At 42.3% G+C, this 16,122-nt stretch overlaps 1 protein-coding gene and 2 non-coding genes across 4 annotated transcripts; all 3 read right to left on the bottom strand.

Moving 5' to 3' along the window:
* Nucleotides 1-613: 613 nt before the first annotated feature.
* Nucleotides 614-4,932, bottom strand: gde1 (glycerophosphodiester phosphodiesterase 1). Of its 2 annotated transcripts, XM_052085048.1 has the most exons (6): nucleotides 4,486-4,926; nucleotides 3,800-3,975; nucleotides 3,059-3,164; nucleotides 2,698-2,790; nucleotides 1,790-2,001; nucleotides 614-1,707 (listed from the first exon to the last, which is right to left on the bottom strand). In XM_052085048.1, the coding sequence occupies exons 1-6, from the start codon at nucleotides 4,741-4,743 to the stop codon at nucleotides 1,560-1,562; spliced, it is 993 nt and encodes a 330-aa protein (XP_051941008.1). In that variant the 5' UTR covers nucleotides 4,744-4,926; the 3' UTR covers nucleotides 614-1,559. The 2 variants fall into 2 exon arrangements, with proteins under 2 accessions (XP_051941008.1, XP_051941009.1); XM_052085049.1 differs by lacking the exon at nucleotides 2,698-2,790 and having other exon boundaries at nucleotides 4,486-4,932.
* A 914-nt stretch (nucleotides 4,933-5,846) lies between these two features.
* Nucleotides 5,847-5,918, bottom strand: trnad-guc (transfer RNA aspartic acid (anticodon GUC)). Its single transcript has one exon. It is a non-coding gene; the product is annotated as a tRNA-Asp (tRNA).
* A 3,695-nt stretch (nucleotides 5,919-9,613) lies between these two features.
* Nucleotides 9,614-9,685, bottom strand: trnad-guc (transfer RNA aspartic acid (anticodon GUC)). Its single transcript has one exon. It is a non-coding gene; the product is annotated as a tRNA-Asp (tRNA).
* Between the last annotated feature and the right edge of the window lie 6,437 nt (nucleotides 9,686-16,122).

Below are 16,122 nucleotides of genomic sequence, written 5' to 3'. Positions count from 1 at the left end.
ACTTCTCACCCCTCTTTTGACTGTTTTGGTTTTTTATTTTTTTTTTCGCGCGCGCGTGTGTGTGGGTGCGCGCGTTTTGTAATGTGAGTTTACCTTTCACCTATTAAAGCATTGCGCACACTCCTGTTTACTTGGTTTTAAAGGGGAAGTCAATCCAAAACATGTTTTATATATATTATGCACCCCCACTAGTCTAAAGATGCTTTTCTGATTCTATTGCATTTTGGCTCCTGTCGACTGAAAATGGCATCCAGTGTCTAAAGTACTCAGTTTAAGAACGTCAAATGACCAAGGCTAATAAATACAGCTGAGCCGTGATTGGTCGTTTCCAGAGCTCTTAGGGACTGTGACGTGGCTGAATGGCCACCCTCAGAGATTAATGAAAACGGATGGATTTTGCAGCTTAATTCATATTTCCCCAACACAATATTGTTCAGAATGCCGTGTTTAGACTCGTGGGAGGTCATAGACCACATTGCAAAGACAAATTGGGGCCTCACTTCACTTTAAAAATGCTGAAGACTGAAAACGAATCAAATACAGTCATTTAGACCTAAACAATTTACATCTGAAGTATATTTTCATGCAACCTGACTTCATTCATGCGCACACGAAGGGATATGAAGCATTTAATATACATGCAGTCATTTGTCTTACACTGTGGCATTTTTACAAAGAGTACATTTCCCTTGAAGATGAAGTCAAGAAAACAAGGGTCATCTGCGGGTTACCGCTGAGGAGCACCGTGATCAAGAAACGGCTCAGACAGGCTTATCCAGACAGATATCACGGCTACGTCTGCTTATCCCTTACTATCTGGGTCGCTCACCTGAGTCCACTGGCAAGAGCGAGAGTCCCGGTGTTACATCAGAAGGGTTGACTATGTTAGTACATCCATCGGTTTATCATCTCACGATCCATAGAACAATGACAATTAAAACAATGTAGCTGCATGATTGATTGGAAGCAACGTCCTGACGCGACGTCCATAATAAAATGACATATAAACAACGGAAAATGTATTCTGTGTATATCAAGAGTAAAAAAAAAACCTCGGAACAATTTTAATAAAACACTGCCATGTGATCTGACCAGTTGTTTCATTCCAGATTTTGAACCACCTTAATTGCTGCTGTTGGTCAAGTGGGAAGTATTGTTGCCATCAGAAGGGAGTGTGATGCGTCACGTGAAGGAGCTTCAAAGTCCTCTTACTGTGTCCTCATGGCACATAAATGCTACTTACAAAAAGGTATGGCTGTTTAGCTTTCGGGTGAAATTTTCAGAGAAACCTAAAATGCACTATAACCTTTTCAGGGGAGCTTGACCACCTCTCTCTATTTCTAAAAGAAATGTCCATCTGTTCAGTGCTTCTGTATTTTTATAATAAGGAGCTAAATTAAGTTCACTTGCAAAGTTTATAGTGCAATTTAGGTTGAGCCAAATAGTGTGTTTGTAACTTTCTAGGTAGTCTACAAAGTATACCTAACACACGTGTACATTCTAAAAGAACGGCACTAGAGGAATTTGGAGTTTGTTTTTGTCAGAGCATGTTGGGAGTGTCAGTAGTGCGGGTCACAGTCCTCCACAAGGCTGTCTGTGATGTAGCTGATTTTCAGAAACTCCTGGTAGTGTTGCTTCTCCACACCGTTATTGACAGTCCAGGCAACCACCTCCACGCCCCTCTGGCTCCAGTATTGCACATAGTCACTGGAAAAACAAAAACCAAGAATACTTATATTTTGGAATTGTAGATATGACCGATGACTGGGTCTCTGTTAAACAAACTCACTGCGAGACAAAGTTCTTTTGCACCAGGAAGGCGGAAATGCCACAGAGCTTCCACAGCACGTGATGGTGGGCCCAGTCCAAGATGATATCCATCAATGTCAGCCAGTGGTGTTTCCATGGTGACGAGTAACGTGGGGAGCCATCGCCAAAGTGGCTCAAGCTCCAGGGCCTGTGGGTCAACGCAGTGACCACTTGGGGGTCAATCTGCCTCATCTGTCCCAAGAAAATGGACGGAGGAAGAGAACATTTTACAGAATGCAAAAAATATCATCATCACATGCCCACAAATACAGTGAAATAAGTTTAGTCTTACAATAAATAAATAACAACATAAAAGAGAATATTCAGAAATAAAGTTGTTGTTTGTGTTGATGTGTGCCTCTTTGAGGCATAGCGAAATAAGTTATGCTAGGAGCCGGAGTTACCGTCTGGCCAGGAGTCGTGGCCAACAGCGGCTCCTTGCAAGCGTTCTCATTTTGGATTTGGGTGGTTGGCCGTATGTCCTGTCGATAAACGGCTGAAAGTACATCAGCCTCGTGTGGTTCTCCTTGCCTACATCAAAGGGCTGTTTTGTTTTGTTTTAATTATTTGAACGGGAGTGTAACCAGGAAGCTTGAAGCTCAAATTTTGGTTTAAAATGATTTTTTCGGGCCGTCGTTTTAATTTATCATCCATTTTTGCCAAAAAAAAAAAAGATATGGTGCAGTCTTCAACTGTATTCTTGAAACTATAAATTTTTATTCACAAGTCAAACAAAATTCCAAACCTGAACAACCCCCCCCCCCCCCAAAAAAAAAAACTGGACCCCAAAAACTGCTTAGATGACACCCTCTTTGATGAGGGAGAAAAAAATAAAAGTCAAAAATCAAGTCCCCATCTCTTGAAGGTAAATGTTTAATTGCCCTCTACCTTGTAGATGACTTTGGGCTCGAAAGAGCAGACGATGCTGCTGTTGTAGAGGACCGGATGCTTGTTGTAGAGAGCCGAGAGCGCTGCAGCTGCCTGCCAGGGAAGGAAGCTGCAGTTATAAGACCGTGCATCACTCACATACTTCAAATGTGTGTGTGCGTGTGCGAGTTTTTTTTTTTTCATTCTATCCACCTGTCCTTACACTTCTGAAAACAAAAATATTGCCATCTGCAAAAACAACTGCTAGTTTACATTCCTCACTGATTTGAGAAAAAAAAAGCACAGATTCAAGAAAGAACCTGTGAACATGCTAAAATGTGCAAACATGACCCAGCATATAAATGATCATTTTGGAAAACACCTCATCTGGATGGCCTTTCACGTCAAAGTAGATGCTTAGCTGTAGTTTGATGCATTCCTCCACTGCCTGCTCCAGTGTTGGGATCTTCTCACCAGTAAACTTGTCTCTGAAAATAGAAAAAAACAGTCAGCAATTACATGGCTCAAAAACAGCAAAGTGTACATTAGCTCACAAGGCTAAATAATACACAACAACAGCAGTTATTATTTGAACACAAGGTGACCAAGTTAGATATACTGCATGTATATTTTGAACAGATATAACTAATTATGTGTTATAACAATACATGTGTTAAAAACAGTGCAATGAGTATTAAATTGCTGCAAATTTAGTCGCAAAGGTATGAGGTGTCCTAACTGCCGCTTTGCTTCAAACTTTCAAAGCAAGTTTGTTTGTCGGCCACAGTTTATTTCGTTAAATTAGCAGTGACACACCATTTTATTGCAATGGATGACATCTTACTCTCTTTTCTTTTTATGATTACAATTTTCCAACTCTTAAAATGTTTCTCAAACAGGAGAAAAAAGATCTTGCAATATTAATGTGAAAGTGGGTAGCAAGGTTGCAAATGGTTAGCACGTCTGCTTCACACTTGACGGGTTCTGGGTTAGAATCTCAGCTCAGGCCCTCTGGTGTGGAGTTCACATGTTCTCCCTGTACAGGTGGCCTTGTACTAAAGCAGATGGAGGAAAGGAGTAGAAATAAGAAGTGCATATTGTTGAATTCATGGCTCTATTTTACCTTAGTCGATGTTTAGCAGCTGCGTCCAGTTTACCCAATTCAGCAAATCTTAGTTGACTAAGGGGGCCTGATCCATTTGTGGTCCGATCCACACTGTCGTCATGCATCAGGATCGGGACCCCGTCTGCAGAGAATTCCAGGTCAAGCTCCACTCCAGAGGCCCCGTTCTTACTGGCCTGGTGCGTGACAAGATTAATCAAAAATGTATTCCACAGAACTGTTTATATTTCTTAGTGATCGTTGAATAAAATTATAATACATAACCCTGATTTTCAATTCAAATTCAATCGAAAAGAATGTTTCTGTTAAATGTTTGTTTGGTTCACAGTAAAAAATCCTGACCTCCAATTTGTAAAAGTGTCTTGGAAAGCTGCTCCACGCACCTCACCACGATGAAGACAATTTTACTGTACTGTATTGGGTTATCAAAAAAAAACCGTGTTGGGCTGCAGCTGCCTCAAAGAAATGACTGCTGTGCGATTTCAAGCCTTCTTCGTCTCAGCGAGGTCTTTTGAGCAGCCTTCCAATACACTTTTCCTAATCGGAGGTCGGCAAATAGGCTACGTATCGGGATTCTAGAGGACAACAACACGGAACGAGGTATTGTACTGGCATTTGTGTCAGTGACGTGTGTGTCAAAGTAGACATGTTCCCCGTCCGACCAGAATACCGATCTATGCTCTTACCAGCCGGATAGCCGCTATCGTGTTTTCCGGTGCGTCGTGTCCGCCTCCGCGGTGAGCTACAACGGACACCTTCCCGGATCCAGCCGGGTGAAGCACTTGTCGGACTCGGCCGGCAGGTAGCTGGGGGAAGCGGAACATGGCCAGGAAGAGGTAGAGGCTGCTGGTGAGGACGCCGGACCACACCGGACTGCGAGTGGCCAGCAAGGCCACCACGAACACGACCGAGTACAGCGAGACCTCATCCCCTAGCTGAAGCATGTCGTGCCGCCGGTTAGGTGGATTGAGAGATGGCAGCCGACGTTGAATTCAAAGACGTACGATACAACCCCAGATGACCAGATGATGATACAACCCCGGCTCGACGGGGTGACTTTAACTCCGCCCAACGTGTGAGTGTTGTGCTACTGCCACTGCGTCACTTCCGCCTCTTGCGGTCTGAAGTCACACGTCGGTGTTTGTTTGAGCTGCATCTGTATTTGATTGGGGTCTGGCCCCCTCAAATAAATGTTGTGCCTCCAAACCACCATCCACTCCCCCAATCGAGCTCATGTATTTTTATTATCTTATTCCTCTCTCCTTCTCCCTGTGTCTGTGTGGGGTTTCTCCGAATACTGCAGTTTCGTTCCACATTCCAATAATATGCATGGTAGGTTACTCAGTCTAAAATGTCCCTAGGTGTGAATGTGAGCGCAAATGGTTGTTTGTCCATGTGTAACGGAGTGATCGAGCTCGAGACCATCATAGTTGTGACCCCCGTCACACATGTATGCCCTGCAATTGGCTGGCAACCAGTTCTGCCCAAGGGTAGCTGTGATAGGCTCCAGCACGCTCGCGACCCTTCTGAGGATCCAAACGGATTTGAAAAATGATGGATGGATGGATGCCTCTCTCCTCCGCTCCCCGTATTACTGTCTTCAAGTCTTGCTTGCTCCCTCAAATATAAAATATATGTAGTTGTTTCTCGTGTCATGTTTTCAACTGTGCTCCATCCCCGCCTTTTACTCTGATCCGAGTATCGGCCTGCTGCCGGCTCACAGTGAGGTATAGCTGTCTGCAGTGAGCGGAGACCCAACTTCCAATCACCCTTCAGCATAAACTGCAGCCTATTCTTCTAGAACAGGTCCAAGTGAATGAATTTGTCAGTTACACATGGTAAAAAAGTGCAATTTCAACCCATTTTGTCATATCAATCGTAGGGTCCGTGATCTTTCAAACATTTATGTTAAGTGCAGTGGAAATAACTTGTGTGGGGAAGGAATTTGGAATCTGCCTTATGATTTGAAAATAGCAAGTACGTTTCAAAGAATGTTTTAAAAACGGTGTACTGTAAATGAATTAGGCGGGGGTAAGAAAAAGGAAACCTCCCCGTCGGGGAATCGAACCCCGGTCTTCCGCGTGACAGGCGGAGATACTGTCCACTATACTAACGAGGAACTGGTGAAATATAGACAGATAAAGCGTAATTATCACAATAAGTGTCGGGCAGTACGGTTTTTTTCCGGCTAACGTCTTACTACACACGGTTGTTGTTTTTTCGGCCAAAAACGCCTTATTGTACACGGTCGTTTACTTATCACAATAAGTGTCGGGCAGTACGGTTTTTTTTCGGCTAACGTCTTACTACACACGGTTGTTGTTTTTTCGGCCAAAAACGCCTTATTGTACACGGTCGTTGTTATCGTCTAAAAACGCCTTACAGTACATGGGTCGTTTATTTCGGCCAAAAACGCCTTATTGTACACGGTCGTTGTTATCGTCTAAAAACGCCTTACAGTACATGGGTCGTTTATTTCGGCCAAAAACGCCTTACTATCCATCGTCGTTTTTTCGTCTAAAAACGCCTTACAATACATGGTCGTTTTGTTTCGGCTAAAAACGCCTGACTATATATGGTTGTTTTTTTTTCGTCTAAAAACGCCTTACTATACATGATCGGTTTTTTCCGGCTAAAAACGCCTTACGATACATGGTCGTTTTTTTTCATCTAAAAACGCCTTACTATACATGGTCGTTTTTTTCGGCTAAAAACGCCTTACTATTCATGGTCGGGGTTTTTTTTCCGGCTAAAAACGGCTCATCGTTCACTTCATCGTTCACTCTTTCTACCGGGCCGTTCGCGACCGACACATCACTTGTGAAATTGTAGGTGATGGAACAGTCAGAGGTGCTGCCAAAAAGTACCCTTTCTGCACTGAAATACAATGAAATTAATCTTGATTCAGTTTGCTGCAATAAAAACAGCAAACTGATACTTCATACTGGACCATAAAGTTAATTTAAAACTTCATATCTCAATTCAAAAACAAAATGTGATGTTGAAAAAAACGTTGTTTTGTATTTGTAAGACTGAATATTAAAATAAACAGAATTTAATTTTCAGTGAGGATCAAATACAGTTTCAAAGAAAAAAAGTCTATCGTTTCAAATTGAGAATGTACAATTCAGCTTCTGTTATTCAATATGATTCAGAGTAAAATATACAAATTCATCCTTAATCCGAGCCACTGACCCTTAATTCACGTAATTCAAAGACAGTATAAACTATTTAAAAGTTATTCACGTTGAGTTTTTGGTGGCAAATATTCCGCCCCACAGCGTCACACCTCGTTTAGTTTTGGTTGTACAGTGTCCTAGAGTGTCTAGAAAGATGCTTATAAATGAAATCTATTATTATTATAAGAAATTTCCGGGGTTATTTTTCCTGACCATTCATGACATGTAAAAATGTTTGTTTTCCTAACACACTGTCCATTCTTGTTTTCTTACAGTTCTTACAGCCGCTGTGAGACCTAACAGCCTCACATCTTTGGCCTCAGACCAGGAAATTCATGTCACAATCAAAAGATGGCTACATCTGGCTCCTGATCAGGGTAGTGACAGGAAGGAGAGCATGAGAAGAAAAGAGGACATGGAGAGCGCAACAATTTGATTGACAGAAAAATACAGTTCAAGAGTAAGCTGCATCCCAATTTGGACTTTGTGTTCACTGTTAAATAAAGAAAAGTGCCCTTTTCCAGTGTATGTGGAGTTATATGTGAGGTTCACAAATTATTAAGATTAAGATTAAGAAAACCTTTATTAGTCTCGCAATGGAGAAATTCCAGATTCACAGCAGCAAAGTTATGAAAGGAAGAAGTAGAACAACAAAAAAATAGGAGCTGCTGGAAAGGCAGCCACTCTCGCGGCGCCATTTTGAAGTAAAAAATAACAAAAATAACACAAGACAACACATAGGACAGAGACAGTCGTGCAATCTTCACCACTTTTCTGCATACACTTTGTTGTCTGAAGCAGTTATAGATGAAAGAGGAGAGGATCAAAGTGTCCTTTCACCAGTGGATCAGAGACATCAGCTGAAAAATGTGCACACGTCTGCTACAAGCAAAGTTTTGAAACCAAACACGAAGCTGTAGTGTCCATTGACGAAAAGAGATGAGTTCACTTCTCCTGTCCCACATAATCCGCTTCAAACTCCAAGCCGCGACTCCCAGCTCCAAATCCGCATCGGCACTCCGCGCCAACGCTCCTTTCTTCTCATCGTCGGCTCCTCAAGACCTCCATCCATCCAGCCGCAGACCGTTCAACAGCACCGATCTCTCCGCTGAACAAAGCGGGGCTGTGAAAAAAATGCTGCCCATTACAGGCGCAAGACACAAGCGCCCCGGGACTGTCCAGCAACGACAGTCAAATGGCGCCGACATTCCTCCAGTCAAAAACAGTGCTGGTATACCCATGCTGCCGAGAAGGCGCAACCACCAAGCACAGAGTCTCCTCCTTGATGAATGTCGTGGCCAAAAAATGCTGAAAAAGGTCCACATCAAGTCCACACGACGTAACAACAAACACAAAGTGGCAAAAGAAACACAAGAACAACAAAAAAAAGCAAGGCTCATGAGAGCACTTGCTGACGGCTGCCTACTCGGGCGCCATCTTGACTTCAAATTGCCTTGACTTATGCCAATAAACATATTTTTATAACAGTCGTTTTTGAGACTTTTTTTTAATGTGCGTCAAATATGGCTCATGAAAGATGTGGCTTAGTTGAGGTTGAATTCAGGCTGATATCAGGAACCTGTTCTGGCCCATCGTCGGGCCGGAGTAGGGCCAGATATGGTTTTACAATGCGGCTCAGATCTGGGCCGAATGCGGCCCACATCATGGATGCCAGACGTGGGCCACTGCAGGACCGTCATTCATTGAGGTACAGTATGTGGGCCGAGTGTACTGCAATGTCTGCCCCAGAGCTGGGACAGACCAATTTTGCTGACTGGGTATGTTGTTGTTTGTATTTTTATCATATGCAATTGAATAAGTAGACCTTTTCAGAATTCGAAATTTGGTACTCTCTCAATGCATAATGGGACTCATACTTTTCTGATCAGCTAGTCTCTGGAACTCGCTGCCGGTAAACTGTAAAATTATCACTGCAGAGATTTCAGCTTTTTTCTGCACTCAGTGATTGACTTCTATGCAAAGTAATTTCTCAATTTGTCTTCCGTGCATGTCATGCCTGTTGAGTGTTGATTTACTTCATATTAAGAAACTACTGCACTAAAACATTAATTAATAAATGTACTGTATATCATTTTAGTTTAGCCACATTTTAGTTACCGTTTGACTTGAAGGGCCATTATAACTGCAACAATATAAAGAAGTAAAGAATAACTGTTTATTCAAGTATTGTTTCAGCTACTATCATAAGGGGGTTGGTAACCAGAAAATGCTTAGAATAAATCTCTTATTTATTACATGTGAGAATTCAAATTTTTGGTAAACATTTTAGAAAGGATCATGGAAGTTGACATGTTTGAGTTGTTTCGCTGGCCACATAAAATGATGTGGCGGGCCAGATCTAGCCCCCGGGCCTTTGAATTTGACACCTGTGGCAGAGACAAACAACCATCCACTCTTACAATCACACCCACAGATAATTGTACAGATAATGTACAATTCCCATATGGTATCAGAAAATGTTGTACTTTCTAATACAATTCTACTTTTTTTTTTGCTATCCTACGTCCTGAAAAAAAAGAATATACTGTTATTGTATATATAATGTTCCCCTCCTCGGGGAATCAAACCCTTCTCTTTTAAAGTTGAGACGGTGGAAACTAAAAAAAAAAAAGTTCTCCCCGTCGGGGAATCGAACCCCGGTCTTCCGCGTGACAGGCGGAGATACTGTCCACTATACTAACGAGGAAGTGATACCTCTACGTGATTTTTTTCATTTTAAAAAGACGTTGTTGTCCATGACGCAAAGCAATTGTGCGTTCAGCTGTTATTTGTGACGGTCGTCCGGAAAGAAAATGAAACTTCGTATTTGGAATTTATATTTAATCATACTGAGAACAATCATATTTTGTGGAAATTAATTTGTTTCAAAGTTGTGTTTTGGGCAAATATGTACTCTCCAAATGGCCACCAGAGAGCAGTGTTGCTCTTTAAATACATGGTCAGCAAAGACAACATGTGCGAACACATTAATTTGATAATAATAATAATAATAATGTATTTTATTTAAAAGCGCCTTTCATGCCATCCAAGGGCACTGTACAGACAATAAGAAACTACAATGTAAAAATTAGTAAGCGAAATATTATATAAAAAACAGGACATAAAATCATAAAAAAATAGGAAATGGAAGAGCTATGTGTTGTAGGCAATCCTGAACAGGTGTGTTTTTAGACGGGACTTGAAAGTGGAAAGAGGTGTGCAGTTTGGAGGTCCGGAGGTAGGTTGTTCCAAAGCTTTGGAGCAGCGTGACTAAAGGGGGGCACTGACAGGCGGAGGGAGGACGAGGATCTGAGGGAGCGAGAGGGGATATGCACCTGGAGAAGGTCAGACAGGTAAAGAGGGGCCAAGTTGTGGATGGCCGTATATGTATATAGAAGCAGTTTGTAATTGATACGATATTGAACAGGGAGCCAGTGGAGCTGTTGGAGAACGGTGGTGATGTGCTGCTGTGAAGATGTTTTTGTGATGATGCGAGCAGAGACGTTTTGAACCAGCTGGATTTTATGGAGGGACTTTTGAGGTAGGCCAAAGAGGAGAGTGTTGCAGTAATCAAGGCGGGATGTGACAAGACTGTGGACAAGAATAGCAGTGGTGCGGGGGGTGAGGGAAGGGCGAAGTTTGGTAATATTGCTGAGGTGGAAATAAGCAGTGCGGGTGATGGTGTTGATATGTGATTGGAAGGTGAGCATGTTATCCAGGATGACACCCAGACTCTTGACCTGGGGGGAGAGGGACACTAAGGAGCTGTCAATGTTGAACGACAAACTGTTTACTTTGGAAAAAGTGGATTTGGTGCCAAAAAGGCGGACTTCAGTTTTATTAGCATTTGATGACAACGAAGTGCAGTTCATTCACCATCAGCATAAAATTACATTTTTTTTAAATTATCTATGACGTTTTTATGTTTTCGTAATCCATTTGAAGGGATACGGATTCGGTGGTGAAATACTCAACAGCAATTGGACATTTGAGATACGAGTCCAGCCCCAAAGCACTATATGTGACAATATGATTGGCTGTCAATTAGTTCGGTGTACCCCGCCTCCTGCACGAAGACAGCTGAGGTAGGCTCCAGCACGCCTACCGCTCTGGCCTTCTTGTGTGGAGTTTCCATGTTCTTTACGTCCCTGCGTGGGTTTTCTCCGGGAACTCCCGTTCACAAAAAATGCATGGCAGGTTAATGGAACACTGTTGTGAACATGCATTGCTCTTCATCTTTGTGTGCCCTGCGATTGTTTGGCAACCAGTTCAGGGTGTACCCTACCTACTGTCTGAAGATGGCTAGGGTGGGCTCCAGCCACCCGCGACCCTCGTGAGGATAAAGCGGCTCAGATAATGGCTGGATAATATACTTTTACACACACACACACACACACACACACACACACACACACACACACACACACACACACACACACACACACACACACACACACACACACACACACACACACACACACACACACGCACACACACACACACACACAACTCATTTGCCTAAAGCCAAACTACGGCCAGGGTCTTTACCTTCTGGACCTGGATCTGACACTTCTGGCTGTGGTGAATAACGTCTTTTTGACAGCTCTTGTGGTACTCTTTCACAGAGGGAGGCGAGCCAGTCCCCAATGTTCCAATGGTGAAGATGGATCAGGCTGTCAGCAATCCACCCATGTGAACTCAGCCTCCTCATAACTTACTTCTATTGACGAGAGACTCTATTTCTAAAACGACCATAGAGGAAGTAGAAAAAGGTGCACGTCTGCATGTGTTGAGTGTTGTTCAAACCCAATGCGTTATCGAGATGACAAACTGTACCTAACTAGTGTTGCCATAACAGAAGTACAAGCATAGCACCAATCAACTATGTGACCCACACTGTGTGACAGAGTTGGCGCACATGTTGGATTCCTTCGACCCAGACACAGTTTCTCCACTGTTCGCGGAGTCAAAGAGGCCAGCAGGCAAATGCTGCTCTTCTTACACAACGTGATGGAATGCTATGTACGGTGTGATTCTCTGGATGAGGAAATGGAGAAAATATGTAGACTTTAGATTGCTCTCAGACTGTGGAACATCTGTTATAGTACATATACTCAAGAGAATTTAAATTGACTAAAATCAAGTCTAACTACTTGCCCTTTGAACATGTCTGATTGAGGCTTATAGTTTGTGTTATCACCAAGATTGTCACTTACGTACGAAGCAGGACCTGCTTCGTACGTAACAGAGAAAACAAAAATAAGCCGATCCCCGAAATAGCAGACACCGACAAGGACTTTGTAAAACAATAATATTTATTATAAACAAAAATCCCGCCTAATAAACAATAGAAAACGCTGGTCACAGAACGATAGCCAGGAAATAAGGAACGCAACAACAGAAAGCGCTGGTAAAAACGAGCACCAGGCAATAAGGAAATGCGACAACAGAAAACGCTTAGAAAACAACGGCAAGGAAAATATGTTTAAACGAGTACTACTTCACGTACGCTAAGATAATGATTTCCGTTGGACGACGATAATATAACCAACCGCGAAATGGTAACGAACAATAATTTGTGAAATATGGGCAACAGCAGTGGCGCGGCATGTAATACTCCGGCAATGGGTCGACCGCCGGAGCGCCTACATATAGCAGGTGCAATCACTGTAAAATAGGCAGCAGGTGTGCAGGCGGCAGAAGTGAACGCGTGCCACCTGCTGCTGAATACAGAACATGACAAAGATACTCTTTACTGTACTGCATTCTGATAATGTCAACCGTGACTTTTACAGACAATTTCTTTCCAAACATTTTTGTTGAAATTCTAATGGTTCACCTCTCAACATTGCAATTAAATATGTGATTATTTTTTCATATATATCTATATCTACTATATCTATCCATCTATCTATCTATCTATCTATCTATCTATCTATCTATCTATCTATCTATCTATCTATCTATCTATCTATCTATCTATCTATCTATCTATCTATCTATCTATCTATCTATCTATCTATCTATCTATCTATCTATCTATCTATCTATCTATCTATCTATCTATCTATCTATCTATCTATCTATCTATCTATCTATTTATTTATTTTGATGAGTTATTTAGGAGTAATTATCCAATTGAGGAGTGAATGGGCCATTCAAAATAAACGCAAAATCTGAATGAATTTTCCCATTCGTGTCAGAAAGCATCATAGCTTCTTGTTAAAGAGGAATGTTAGGAGGACACCAGCGACCGTGTTCAAGATAAGCGTCGAAAATGGGTAGATGGGTGGAATGTTAGGAGCGGCTGTCTTGTCTCCTTTCTACGTGGGGACTACACATTTGCAGAAGCTACATATGTACTACATTAGATGAAAATATTGGGCTGGCCAACGCCATCCTAGCAACAGGAATATTTGACTGCTTAACGTCTTGCTGTTGGCTGTCCTAGCGACAAACGAAAGGGTATTTGCAAACATGGACACTGGCCAGGCCTGAGAGACGAACTAGCTTTGGACTCGCTCAGACAAGGCTACAGGCTGGTACAATACAACGGGGGTGCATTTCAAATGGGACCAAAGAGTAGACAACATACTGGATTCTGTCATTGGCCAGGGTAAGGCGCAAGAGCTTGGAGTTTACAATAAGTTATTTAAAACTGAAAATGAGTACCTTTCCGTGGATTGATACATGCATCAACACCCTGTGTGGGCTACATTAACTCTACTTGAATGAGATACAGATATACATATTTGTAAACATAGAATGAAATAAAGCGGTCTACGGTATAAGTGCACTCCATTTAAAAAGAATAAGAATAAGAAAATCTTTATTTGTCTTACAATGGAGAAATTCCCAATTTACTGCAGCAAAATTATGAAAGGGAGAAAGTAGAAGACAAAAGGTATCTAAATAAATATAAATATAAAATATAAAATACAGTATAAATATAAGCATATTACAAATGGGTGAGTGGGGGCGTTTAACATTTTAATCAAATTGGATTTTTATATACACATTTTCAATAAGTAACCTATTTGAGAGTATTCGCTCATTGACGGGAATGAGAAAGGTAAGGGCAGAGTTTGGCTACAAGTCAAGGCATTTATCCACCTACCTACCTACCTACCTACCTACCTACCTACCTACCTACCTACCTACCTACCTACCTACCTACCTACCTACCTACCTACCTACCTACCTACCTACCTACCTACCTACCTACCTACCTACCTACCGACAGAAATCAACAGTTTTATTTTCTCCAATCGCAGCATTTGCAATTTGAAATTTGCATTCTCTGACATTGCGATGAATTCAATCGATTGTTCAGCTGTTCTCTAATTGGCTAATAGTGCTTGCTATACTTTAAATAGTGTCATAACAATGCATCTTTGACTGAGGTGCAAATGTTTGAGCAGAGTTTCGGCTGACGTGTGGCCAGAAACGTATGCAAGCATGCACATACATGTTTGTCCTCATTTATCAATGTGGGAACGCTCCGGTGTCTGAATCTCAGACAAGTGTGCAGGAATGCATGCTGACTCAGGGTCAGCCTTATCCAGCCCCGCATAATCTCTCTGCCGTGTTTGGGTTCCCGCCACAAAATACACTTCTCCCAAAGTCCCAGCACCACTTTGAGGGAGTGTGTGCATTTCAGGATGACGTGAGGCTGGCAGCGCTAATGAGATACATGAAAGGAAATCTCGACACCCCCCACCCGCCCCACCACACTGAAGGCCTTCTGAGGCCTCTGACTCCTCGTGGCCGTGTGAAGTCTGAACGAGGGAGCGAGAGTTCCGGCACGTAACAACAAATGCATAGTTGTCGCAGTCAAGTCACCACTTGCAACAGCTGTCACACAAAGGTCAAACTCGTTTCAATGCACGGTCGATAGTTATTACACTGTTAAAAGAACAACAGGCAACACCTGACACCTTGGTAAATGATGTTCGCAGGACATTCAATTTTCCCCTCTTCATGTCCCCCACAATCCCCAAAAAAGAAGACACAGTACACAAATGGAAAGAATCTGACTGACTCAGTAAAATAGGATCTGTTTGCAGTTCATAGCACAAGGCAGCCATACCTATAAAACACAGGTGTCAAAGTCAAGGCCCAGGAGCCAGATCTGGCCCGCCAGATCATTTTATGTGGCCCGCGAAAGCAAATCAAGCATGTCAAGTTCCATGATGCTTGCTGAAGTTTGAACCAAAATTTCAAATTGCCAAATGTAATCCACAATAACAGTAATTCTTCTTGATTTTTGATTTTAAAACTAGTTATTCATCAATTTGTTGTGCGCTGTGTATGTAACATGTGGAGTGGATTGAACATTTATATGGTTTCCCAAAATTCATAACGGCCCTCCAAGGGAAACTGTAACTACAATGTGGGCCGCGACAAAAATAAGTTTGACACCCCTGCTGGAAAACATCACTAGGTGATAAGTATCACTCTGTCAAGACCTTCATATTCATTCATTAAAGCGGCTTTAAAGGTGTTTTGCCTTATTCCATTTATATTAGACTGTGACTTACTTCTTTTCATGCATCCATTGTCTTTGATGCTTATACATGTACCGTATGTTGCACATACAGCACATTAGACATTGATACTTGATAACAGAACTCATTCGGGTCACTGATGAACTGGAGCCTCTCTAGCTGACTTTTGGCGAGAGGTGGGCTATACCATGGACTGGACCATGACAGAATTGAAACACATGGAAGGAGGTACACATCTACATCGGTGAACAATTTGGCACTGATCCAAATTTGGACAGTTCAGCCATGATGGAGGTCTGGGTTCTACCGAGTCTCATTACATGTGCCCTTCTTCCAGGCCGCTGGCTTTGGAGCAGCTGTGAGACAATTGGCCCCATTGTTTTGTGCAATATGAAAGTACTGTACAACAAGTTACGTAAGGAGCAATTGAGCATCAAGAAGTGCACTGGCCGGTACCCGCCTTCCGTCAGGTCCTCTTTGGCACAATTGGGGCTTAAGTGGCATACTTGAATGTTGCCATAACAGTAATCCATGTCTGGATCGGAACAAGCAACCTAATTACTGAAGAGATTATGGGGATTTACTTGTGTGGCCTCCCCGTACACCCGATATTACATCACAAATATGACCAAAGTGA

Source organism: Hippocampus zosterae, chromosome 13 (genome assembly GCF_025434085.1).
Source record: "Hippocampus zosterae strain Florida chromosome 13, ASM2543408v3, whole genome shotgun sequence".
Taxonomy (NCBI): domain Eukaryota; kingdom Metazoa; phylum Chordata; class Actinopteri; order Syngnathiformes; family Syngnathidae; genus Hippocampus; species Hippocampus zosterae.
This window is presented reverse-complemented; position numbering and strand designations above follow the sequence as displayed.

What these genes read in the sequence shown, in the direction of transcription:
- gde1 (XM_052085048.1), bottom strand. Translation starts at nt 4,743, where the DNA reads ATGCTTCAGCTAGGGGATGAGGTCTCGCTGTACTCGGTCGTGTTCGTG. An exon ending in AGCCCAAAGTCATCTACAAG is followed by an intron (nt 2,002 to 2,697) that starts GTAGAGGGCAAT and finishes TTCTTGGGACAG; the next exon opens with ATGAGGCAGATTGACCCCCA. An exon ending in CAAAAGAACTTTGTCTCGCA is followed by an intron (nt 1,708 to 1,789) that starts GTGAGTTTGTTT and finishes TTGTTTTTCCAG; the next exon opens with TGACTATGTGCAATACTGGA.